Below are 12,236 nucleotides of genomic sequence, written 5' to 3' on the forward strand. Positions count from 1 at the left end.
CAGCAATGCTGGGAAATACGCCTGAGACCTTGGAGACCTGCTACCAGTCATAGTAGGTAGCACTAAACTAGATGGACCAAAGGTCAGACTCAATGAGGCAGCTATATACGTTCCCCACAAGTGCCTCCTCTTAAATTTTGTTTTCCATTTTTAACCATATAATGTTACAAAGATGGACCACACCTAACTCAAAATACTTTCTTAGGAAAAGAAATCAAACATCCGACATCCAAGGGAGGGAGGCAGAGAAGAAAGCAACATATGGTACAAAAACGGTTTTATTAACAAATTTAGGGCATTACATAAAACATGAATGCTACATGGGCTGGTGCAATAATAAAGTGTAGCCAGCTGTGTGGATTAGTCAAGTCAAAGGCATTGCATACGTGTTTCGAGAGTAGCTAAAGTGGTTTATAGTGGATTAAATGGCTACGTGATAGAAGTGGTAATCGCTAATCATTATAATAATGAATTGATTAACCAAGGCAGTTGAAACTGTGTGAAAAGCTCTAGATATAAAAAGATATCCTTGCGTTTATTTTATAAAACAACTTCTTTAGGAAATCTGTAAAAAAAAGGCACATGCAAAACAAAGACTTTCGAAGATTGGCATGTCATGGCAGATGTTTACTTGTTCTTGGCAGCTAGAGGCTTACGACTGATCTTCTTGGACTTGTCGTTGTTCTTCTTTGGAGGTTCGGGGTTTGCTTGCATGTGTCTTCCATAAAGGCTGAAAAGAAAAACACAACACAACATTTTTTGTACCATCACTGAACTCAAGCTTTTGAAATGTAGAGTATAAAATGATTCCTCTAAGAGAGTGTCAATTTCTTAAAAACAACCACTTCTGTTTGTTTTCAAGCTCTTGCTACGTCCAACCCAAGGCATCTGAGTTTTACACAGCAGTTAGAGAACACAGACTTCTTAAATTCTTAACCTTTGGAGACATTGACAAAAATTGGGTTGAACTAGCGAGATAGAGTGCCAATGTAAAGGAAAGTGAGCTTGCTGCCTATCTGGAATACTCAAGGGCTTGATAAAGTGACACAGAGGAACGGTGCTCACACATGATGGATTGTAGCAAGAGAGCTAACAACACATCAATGCCACATTAATACAGACCCCTGATTAAATGTTGATGAAGTATCCTACAATTAAGATTGCTGGCACTCACAGGAAAGCTAAATAGACTATAAGGCTGAGAGGATTTACACTGAACACCAGAGAGCAATTAATGGATAATTTATGAGTAATTCCCACTTAAGCCAAAATTAAAAGCCTTCAAGGAAAACATGATGCAAACGTAAACTTCCTTTGTTGACCAAATGCATTTGAGAGGTTGCTTAAGAAATGTAATTGCTAAAGTGGCCACAGACACAGAAACTAAAGACCCATCTGAAACCTTGGGGAACCACTACCATCAATTTCCTGGTCTACGTGGACCTACGTCTGACCCAGTATATCATACTTTTACTCAAACTATCTGGTGGTTGCTTTTTGATGGGCCCGGGTTGAGGTAGTGTGGTGCTGGGCACCAATCCCTAGGGCTCCTCATCTGAAAGGGGAATGCCTGTATATTAATGGTCCACTACCATCACTCCAACTGCATGTCCCAGAAGCGGCTACACAAGAGTTAGAAGGGGGGCAGAATATATATGGCGACATGAAGGTACAGGAACTGGTATATCCAATGAGATTGCTAAGTCAGGGATATACAGAAGATCTAGCGAGTTCATAGGAACATAGGAAGCGGCCATATACTGAGTCAGACCATAGGTCCATCTAGCCCAGTATTGTCTACCCAGACTGGCAGCGGCTTCTCCAAGGCTGCAGGCAGGAATCGCTCTCAGTCCTATCTTGGAGATGTTGCCAGGGAGGGAACTTGGAATCTTCTGCTCTTCCCAGAGCTGCTCCATCCCCTGAGGGGGGATATCTTACAGTGTTCACACATCAAGTCTCCCATTCATATGTAACCAGAGCAGACCTGGTTCAAAGAGAGAATGTGCAATGTCATAACATTTGAGATCATTTTAACATAATATAACTCTCTATCTGCCTGAATGGACTTAGGCACAATCTATGAACTCTGACCATGATCAGGGAGCATTTCTGGACTCCAAAGCAAACACAATATTGGCATACCAGTGCAGCTCTTGCTGCACTGCAGCTCCTGCCCTCAAGTCCCCCTACCCTACAGCCCTTTCCTATCACGGTTCCAGCACAGAGATGGAACCCATGCCTCAAAGTAGAGGGGGCCTGACAGTAGCAAAACAGAAGAACCCCAAGTACGTGATGTTCTCAGTGAATACCACATAATAGAATCTAGCACCTTTCTACTGAATATGCTGGAAATGGAAATATTCAGAGGTGTAACCATAATAATGTAGATTCAGTGATGAGAATAATTCATTAATGATTTACAATGACAAGATGGTAAGACAGATAAGGATTATAAAACAAATTATGATGAGTAGGCAATCATTTATAGTGCATGGACACAATTTGATGGGTTGCACTGTCTGACTAGCATATCAACTCCTTGAAAATGCCAGGACCAAAAGCAAGCAAGAGCTAAGCATGGCTAATAGTTCTGCCTTCCAATTTCCTCTGGCTTATACAAACTTAATACTTTGGTTTATATACGTGTAGGGATTAGAAGCCATTGCATGCAATGAGACTACTTATAAAAAAAAATATTCAGGCAAAACCAAATATTGGCTAATCTGAGTAGTCCCTCCTGTTACCTCTTTATACGCGAACACATTAGCTGTTGATTATAAAGCAGCGATAAGGCCAAGTTAAAATACTAGTTTGCAAATTACTCTCTCCACAAGAACCAATCGGTTCAGGGATGTTAATTTTTAAATGGGGTACTCCATGCAAATCCCTGAGGAACAATAATGAGACTGCAGCATAAAACCTAAGATTTCATGTCTTTCAGACACCTGTAATTATCCTATGTGGCAACTAAAAAGATGTTGGCGTTCTAATCGTAACTGATAAATGGCACAGGCTTTCTAAGCAACGCTACAGCCAGAGCCACTGTGCTGTGTGCAGCTCTCTCATTAAGGAAAAGGGCAAATAGTTTTCTAGGGGATTTAATGTCAGCCTGAAAATACATTAAAACCCGCAGCAGTCAGATCTTTTGGTTCTTCTTTGCTAGAGAGTTGGCTACAAATACACACTTTTTCAGCCTTTCCAGCGAAACACAAGCATTTGTAAATATGCAGATCTTTTTAAAAGTCCCTAGTAGTCCAAGAGAATGCTGCTTTCTCTTCCCTGCCCCACTGAGGGTAACAAATGAGAACACTGTGGCTGTAGCAGCAAAACTAACAATAAGGGAGAAAGATGCTCATTAAACTTCATCATTCTGTCCACTTTAATGATGCCTTTACTTAATAAAAATTCCCTGAGCAGTTGCAAGGATATTAGGCAAGGTCTTTGGTTATGTATCAGGGGTCTAAGCTGTCACTTGCAAGCATGCAGTTCAGGAGGGGCAGTCCCCAGAGAAGAGGGCACACACCACCTCCTTTGTAATAAATGCAGAGAGAATCAATAACTGCAGCTTGCTACATTACTTAAGCATTTAAGAAAATAGGTGATCTGTCTAAATTAAAGAACCAAGTGCTAAATGCCGCAATTTAAAGCATAAATCAAGAGGCCTGAAACCTCAGACGGTGAAACTATAAATCCTGTTATTAAGGTTTATAACTTAACAAGGGCTAAACGGGCTAGAAAATGTGAACATTTTTTTTGAAAGCAACATTCCCCCCTACCCCTGTCCTTTGCTAAACACTACAAAAGTCAATAACCCAAAGCTATGTCTTCTGAATTTTTTATTGGGGGTGGGTAGGCGGGGAGCACAGAAACAAGAGAAAACAATACAACATGTGCACCAAATCTATTTGTACAGATGGGGAAAATATCCTACGTGTTTGAGAGTCTCGACAAATTTCGGAAGGAATAGTCTGCTTTAGTGATGAAGTCCATAACTGGCAAACAAGACCTTTTATTTAAGTTATGAATATGTGGCAGTGCAGGATGTTACATCAGAAAGAGGAGACTTTAAACCTTAGCACTCACACCCAGATTCCTCTATCTGTCTATGGGGAAATGCATTGCTTGCTCACAATACCACTAAGTCACAGACCTGGAGCAAGTGCCAGTTTTAGGTTATATATCAAGCAGACCCAATTTGAATAACTGACAGAGCAGAATGAAAATATTCTTGCAGACAGAAGGATCAACACATCCCTCCCCCGCCCCTCCCTTCACAGCATGCTTTGAATACTATCTATTTTGGAATATTACTATATATTACTATCTATTTTGGAATATGCATCTTTGCTCCACTACAAAAGCTAACCACGTATTCCTTTAAAAAAAAAAAAGCAGCATCTCTTTACTGCAGTAGACAGTATTTTACATTAAGAATTTTCAGTGGTGGCCCCAGAAAAAAAAATTGAGGGGGGCCACAGCAGGGACAAAGAGCATTACGAGGTGGGCAAGCTGTGTCCCATTGTCCGATCGTTCCAACAATGGTTTTTCCCATGACACACTATGGATGTGAAAGCTGGACTTTGAAGCAGCAAGGTAGAAAAAGCATTGACGCTTTGAACTTTGGTGCTGGAAAAGACTTTTGAGGATACCATGGACAGCCAGAGAAACAAACAAATGGATCACAGAACAAATCAATCCAGAACTTACACTGGAGGCATAAATGATCAGGCTCAAACTATCATACTTGGGACACATTATGCAACAACCCAGCTCCCTTGAGAAGTCCATAATGCTTGGAAAAGCTGAAGGAAGGTGGATGGACTCGATTACGACAGCAGTAAATGCACCACTGAGAAACCTTAAAGGCCAAGTTGAAGACAGATCATCCTGGAGAGAATCTATCTGTGTGGTCTCTGACACCGACTTGACGGCACTTAATCAATCAAGCTGTGTCCCACATATTATATTTTTGAAAGAGAAAAGGAGAACAAGCCATTGCCAGGGGGCACTTGCTCTATTATGCCCCCCTTCTAGAGCTACCCTTGAGACTACCTTAAAATGACAAGATTTGAAAAAGCCCTTGTATTCTGTCATTGTGGCTACAATCAAATCCACACTTACTTGGGGATAAGGCCCATTGAGCAAGTGGGACTTACTTCTCAGTAAACATGCATAGCATTGTGATATTAGCTACGTTTTCAAAAAGGCTGCGGTTCTGAATTTCCAGGCGTTTGACTAAGTTCAAATACAAGTATTACCTATGAATCCAAACAGGAAAAATTTGTTCCCATTTGGGGTCATAGGTAATCCTTATATCTGAATTCAGGCAAAAGTCTGGTGATTCCAGACTCTAGTCATGCTAAAAGTGCAGCTAAAAGTGCATGCCTTGGCATACTGGGATATGCATGCCTTGGCATACTGGGATATTCCTGGAGTGTAGGGATAACTAGCTTCTTTAGTATCGGGACTACTTTGTTCTCCAAATCCTGTTTGAAGCCAGAACTCTCCAACGCATCTCATGGACGGTTAGCCCTATAATAAAGGTAATAACAACTAACTAGCTGAACCCGCACGGAGCATCTGTGTGGCAGTACACTCCACCCACCTTCTGCCCCAGTCTCCTCTCCCCCCGCTGCTGCCTGCCCCAGTCTCCTCTCCCCTCCACCCCCTTCTGCTAGGCACCCCATTTCCCACCGTTGCCAAGCAGGCAAACTTCGCGGCGGAGCCGCTTGCTTTTTTGCGGTCCCTCATGTCATCGCTACCAGCACCAGCCTTCCCCTCCCAGATGCCCCCAACCGCCAAATTTCCTCCTGCTCCTTGAGACCGGGTGTCCGTTGTCTCTGTGCCCTTGGGCAAGCACCTTGGGTCCGTTTACCTCACAGGGGTCCAGTTTCCTCCTTTCCCCAACTCTGCTGATGCCTTGCTAACCGCTCTCTCCCTCCTGCCTCCATTGCTGCTGTTCGCCATCCAGAAGCATCCCCACGCAGTTCCAAATGCAGTCGGCCATAAGAGAATTAAATATATAGATGTAATACATCCTTTTCAAGTTTCACAAACTTGAGCCAACTGCATATTAAGCCTATGCTTAATGTTGGCATGTCTGTTTCTTTTAAAATAAATAGCTGGTTTGGGACCATGCCATGGCATGAGCAGAGTACCATCCTGGATGGAATGGTTCTATTCCTACCACCAGTTCCATCCTGGATAGGGGCCCACCAGTGGCTGGTTTTTCCATGGTGCCAACAGGAGCTTTTTATCCATGGCAATCAACAGCCACAAGAGGGTGCTATCAGGATTGGGACTGTGGCTAGGAGAGCAGTGTTGAAGCCTCTCTCCTTGCATGGTGAGGTCCTGATCCATGGGCCCATAATCCGGGCATTTACAGGTGAAACTCGAAAAATTAGAATATCGTGCAAAAGTTCATTAATTTCAGTAATGCAAATTAAAAGGTGAAACTGATATATGGGATAGACGCATTACATGCAAAGTGAGATAAGTCAAGCCTTAATTTGTTATAATTGTGATGATCATGGCGTACAGCTCATGAGAACCCCAAATCCACAATCCCAGAAAATTAGAATATTGTGAAAAGGTTCAACAGTCTAGGCTCCAGGTGTCCCACTCCAATCAGCTAATCAATCCATAACACCTGCAAAGGGTTCCTGAGCCTTTAAATGGTCTCTCAGTCTGGTTCATTAGGAATCACAATCATGGGAAAGACTGCTGACTTGACAGTTGTGCAGAAAACCATCATTGACACCCTCCATAAGGAGGGAAAGCCTCAAAAGGTAATTGCAAAAGAAGTTGGATGTTCCCAAAGTGCTGTATCAAAGCACATTGATAGAAAGTTGTGTGGAAGAAAAAGGTGCACAAGCAGCAGGGATGACCGCAGCCTGGAGAGGATTGTCAGGAAAAGGCCATTCAAAAGTGTTGGGGACTTTCACAAGGAGTGGACTGAGGCTGGAGTTAGTGCATCAAGAGCCACCACACACAGACGGATCCTGGACATGGGCTTCAAATGTCGTATTCCTCTTGTCAAGCTGCTCCTGAACAACAAACAACGTCAGAAGCGTCTTACCTGGGCTCAAGAAAAAAAGAACTGGTCTGTTGCTCAGTGGTCCAATGTCCTCTTTTCTGATGAGAGCAACTTTTGCATCTCATTTGGAAACCAAGGACCCAGAGTCTGGAGGAAGAATGGAGAGGCACACAATGCAAGATGCTTGAAGTCCAGTGTGAAGTTTCCACAGTCTGTGTTGATTTGGGGAGCCATGTCATCTGCTGGTGTTGGTCCACTGTGCTTCATTAAGTCCAGGGTCAACGCAGCCGTCTATCAGGAGATTTTGGAGCACTTCATGCTTCCTTCCGCAGACGAGCTGTATGGGGATGCTGACTTCATTTTCCAGCAGGACTTGGCACCTGCCCACACTGCCAAAAGTACCAAAACCTGGTTCAGTGACCATGGGATTACTGTGCTTGATTGGCCAGCAAACTCACCTGACCTGAACCCCATAGAGAATCTATGGGGCATTGCCAAGAGAAGGATGAGAGACATGAGACCAAACAATGCAGAAGAGCTGAAGGCCGCTATTGAAGCATCCTGGTCTTCCATAACACCTCAGCAGTGCCACAGGCTGATAGCATCCATGCCACGCCGCATTGAGGCAGTAATTGCTGCAAAAGGGGCCCAAACCAAGTACTGAATACATATGCATGCTTATACTTTTCAGAGGTCCGATATTGTTCTATTTACAATCCTTGTTTTAATGGTTTCATGTAATATTCTAATTTTCTGGGATTGTGGATTTGGGGTTCTCATAAGCTGTACGCTATGATCATCACAATTATAACAAATTAAGGCTTGACTTATTTCGCTTTGCATGTAATGCGTCTATCTCATATATCAGTTTCACCTTTTAATTTGCATTACTGAAATTAATGAACTTTTGCACAATATTCTAATTTTTCGAGTTTCACCTGTAGTTCAGAAGCAGCAAGTATATCAACATTAAGCACTTGCTTAATGTAATGTGTCGTCTGCCCCTAAAACCAGTGGAAAAGATGCCACTGACCTCAGTGAGGGAAATCACAATGCAGTGAAGACTGTGCATATTGTGTGCTTTTCCTTGTTTGCTGTTGGAAAGGAAAGAAAATGGGCTCCTCATCGATCCTGGCAAGGGGAACCCTGTGGGAGCTCTGGATGGTGGCTCTGCTTAATCCTAGTATTTGGTAGATCACACGTGTCACTTAAATCCCAGAGGCTATAAAAAGTATTTATGAGTTAATTTTGAGCTCTATTCCTTGTTCCTATACAGGACAGACCAAGCAATTAATAATAAATCATTTATTCTGTTCCGTTTAGCTTCCGATCCTGCTAAGAAATGGCATTGCAACAGATGGCAGAACTGTCAGAATGCATTCATTATTGGAAATTATTGGCAAATCTCTTTCACAAGAACCCTTGGCCTTCAACCTGGTCCATAAATAAAGCTCCCCTCCCCATGTGAACAGTCACAGTTGAGACTGTGTTCTGTTAGTGAAACAGATCCAGGAATTACTCCAGACTGGACAATGATCTCATTAAGGAAGCGAATATAAAGCCAAAAATATAAAAGAAATCCTCTGAGGGATGTTCTTGGGGACAAAATGTCAAGAAGCATGTAACACTGAGAAGACACGGTGACAAGGGAGGATACCTAACCCTTTCCCCACCACCGGTTATTTCCAAGTTTATCCTCTTTCACATTTCCCTCTTCACTGAAGTGATGAAGAGCCTCTATGATCAAACCACCACCAAAAGGCCATTTATCTACTATTTCCCAAAGAGGTGGAAATGCTATGATCCTTCTAGATGGAGTATTGAAACACCTGCAGGTGAGTGGGAGGTAGCGGCAGACTCAGGACGACCGGCAGATATGGTGCTTTCAGAAATATCTGAAGGGGGATGGTGGAAATGAAGGGGGTCAACAATCCCCAAACTACCCCCGTATTAGTCAATGAGATAGCATGTGTGCGAGCTCAAACAGTTAAGCAGGTTGGTGGCACTAATGGAACTCTGCGGCGGTGTGGAGGAGGGCTTCACACACAGAAAGAGTGGGAAGCCTCTCAGCTGGAATTCCTCCTGTTTCTAAATGGGGAAGCTGTTTAATAGCCTGCACAGATGAAAATGCGGGGGCTCCCCACCAGTCAGGCAACCCTGGTCCCTTTCTCACGATCAGGGACCAGGGCAGAAGGAGAGAAAGGCAACAGAAGCTTACCTCCCCTGCAGATGACTGGGGCCCAGTTGCTGGGTGCACAGATTGTGTGCCCAGACAACCCACTGCTGCCCCAGTCAGTGCAGAATTGTGGGGGCCGGGATGTGTCGTCTCAGCCCCCAGAAATCCCACAATGCACTGCGCGAGTGTACAGTGCGTTGTGAGGATCCCCCCCCCGGCAATGGCAGGCACCCCTTAGTGTCTCAGCACAGGCTGAAAGCAGCCAACACGGACACATGGTCAGTTAAACAGGGTTAAAGGAGTGCTTGCTCCCTTCACCTTGTTTAACAGCCGGGCTTCATAGCCAGGTCTGCTGCTGAGGCGCCACTGGGAGCCACACGGCTCCTGGTGGTTCTCAGTGGCAGCCAAGCCTGGGCTTGGCTGCCTTAGCCCTGTCTTGGCTGCTTGTGAGAACAGCCTCCCTGTTTTGTTTCTAAAGGGGAAGGAGTTTGGCACAGTTCATCTCTTGCTGTTATGAAGTATTGCCCTCCAAGGTACTGGTGGGCAAGTTCCGAGGGTATTTCCTCAAAACTCCTCAGCTTTATGGGGACACTCTAGAGGTTCTGATAACCACAGTAAGATGAAAACGGAAGGAACGTGTCTTAGCCCACTCTGTAGCAGTTGCACAAAACTGAAGAGCCCCACTTCTTAACATTAACTCTTGAAGCTTTAGGGCTGGATGAAAAGGAGCTGGGACCAGGTATCAGTGGCCCCCAACCACCAAAAAGTAAAAAACCCTAGAAAACAGGGAGAAAAAATGTGCACATGAAGTTTTCCTTTCCTATGCTCAAAGGACCCAAGTTTTCCTTTGAGCATAGGGAAAAAAACAAACACAAAAGTTAGTGAGAGCCATAGGCTCAGGTAACACATGTACACCAGGGATCTAGTGAAACATTTTGTTGCAGGTCCATACTTGTGTAATGTAATATTGCTTTATTTCATTTTAAAAGGGCCACCCACTTATCAAAAAGACTGAATTTAAAAGCCCTATACACATTTGCATCTTCTTCTTCCTTTGAAGAACTCACAGCACTGGATTAATCCCACAATGACCACAGTAAGCTATGCTAGATATAGTGAAAGCTATCTAAAAAATTCCATACTGAGCAGGGATTTGAACATGGGTACAAACTCAGCAGTCAAGCCACTGCATCACACGGCCATGCATTTATTATGCCCAATTCATGAGTTACTCTTGCAATGTCTAATCTCCTTTTTAAAACAACAACTTGGAAAAGCTGGTAGATGCTCCCATCAGTATGATGCTCCCATCAGTACCAGGCTGGACGCTCTATGGCAGCACTACACAACGTCAACCTTCCAGCTGCTGTTGAATTACAATTCCCACCAACCCCTACTATTGGCCACTGCGGTTTGGGATAATGGAAGTTGTAGTCCAACAGTAGCTAGGGGGCTGAAGTTGTGCAGCCCTGCTCTATGGACTGGATGGGGCCATATGCAGAAGCGGTGCTAGCTTCTTTCTGGCAACAAATTTTAGAGAAAAGGATTTCAGCTTTGGCAAAAGATATTTGTTAACAGCATATGGTATGTTTGTTGGGATTTAGGGCTCTTCCTCCTCCCCCCAACCTTACTGTGGTCTTCCTTAAATGATGGCAGAGAGCCTGGAGGAGTGTAGGATTCAAGTCTTCTATACAAGACTGAAAAGGAGGAAGCCAAGTGTAGGTTCTAACCCCTTGGAAAGTCTCATCTTCAGTTTTGAACTCAAGTTTTAGTGTGTCTCTTCACATATATACATTTCCTATACTGAAACTTTTAAATGTTTGAGATCCACCCTGAGGTCCTGTTTATAGAGAACAGTTTGCTAATTAGCAGGCGTTCCCCATGTTTATCTGCCGATACAGAGCCATGGGAGATGCCCACATGTACAGTATACAAGGCTGTGTCGGAAAAGCCTGGGCTGTGAGAGGGTTCTTTCTCCATTTATTCACCAGCACTTTCAAAACAAAGCAACACACCATTAATTAAGGAATAATACAGATATTATGAGATACCTAAGTGATTTTTCATAACCATCACCATGGAGGCAAGACTGATTGAGAGTCTGTTCAGGTGTGAGCCTCACTCTGAGCCAGCCAATAATCTTTAGAGTAAAACTGCAGTGAAAATGTCACTTATTGTAATGAACACAGATCATAAGTGAAGTCTCATAGATACTTTCCCATTATTTGTCATTTGACTTTTTCTTCGTTTGCTATACTTTTGTCAGAGGTGGCTGGGGAATAACCACCAAACTAATTAGCTCCTTGGTACTTTAGATTATTTTGTTAAAATGCAAACAAGCAATAAGCAAACAGAGAGTGATACTAATGTTCACATTTAGAACTGGAACACACAGCAGGATAACCTTGAAGCTTTTTTTCATATGTCTCAGGCGCCCGGCCCAGATGCTCTGCGCCCGGCCCAGCTAGTATATTTTATTCTCTAAGATGTACCCATGGTTAATCCCATACATGGGAGCTGTTGGACAGCCACGGACGGGTATGGGTGGGAGGAAAGAAAGTTGTGGGCTGGCCAGCAGGGCGGGGGGAAGTGGTGGCAGCCAGGCAGTGGCAGGGGCAGAAGAAGGTGGCAATGGTGGGGGGGGGGATGGCAGAGGGTGGGCCAAAAGGCAGGAGCGCCATTGGGAGGAGGAGATGGTGGCAGCTGGTGGACGGTGGAGAGGGCTGCGCAGCCTTCCTCTCTGGTCCGCCTGCCAGCCAAAAGGCAGGAGCTCCAGTGTGTGGGGGAAGATGATAGCGGCGGGTGGGCAGCACAGGCTCCCTCTCGGGCCTTCCTGCTTCCCAAAAGGCAGCAGCAACTGGCAAGGGGCAGAGGAGAGGAAGTGGTGGCCAGGCTGCAGAGGTAGAACGAGCTGGAGGTGGGGACAGGGAGAACTAGGGGTGCAGATGCTCTGCACCAGGTCAGCTAGCTTGTATTATTAGGGCTTACTTCTATCTTTGTACTGTGGAAAAGGAGGCCAAGGCA

General features: G+C 44.3%; 1 protein-coding gene across 2 annotated transcripts in view; it reads right to left on the bottom strand.

The window, feature by feature from the left end:
- Positions 1-260: 260 nt before the first annotated feature.
- Positions 261-12,236, bottom strand: part of RSU1 (Ras suppressor protein 1) — a 107,037-nt gene continuing 95,061 nt past the window's right edge. For both annotated transcript variants that reach the window (XR_008310473.1, XM_053265989.1), the window contains one exon: positions 261-730. Coding sequence is in view for 1 of the 2 variants with exons in the window: in XM_053265989.1 (XP_053121964.1) it covers positions 628-730 (103 nt within the window). In the remaining variant the exon portion in view is untranslated. The remainder of the gene's footprint in view (positions 731-12,236) is intronic.

Source organism: Hemicordylus capensis, chromosome 6 (genome assembly GCF_027244095.1).
Source record: "Hemicordylus capensis ecotype Gifberg chromosome 6, rHemCap1.1.pri, whole genome shotgun sequence".
Lineage (NCBI taxonomy): Eukaryota > Metazoa > Chordata > Lepidosauria > Squamata > Cordylidae > Hemicordylus > Hemicordylus capensis.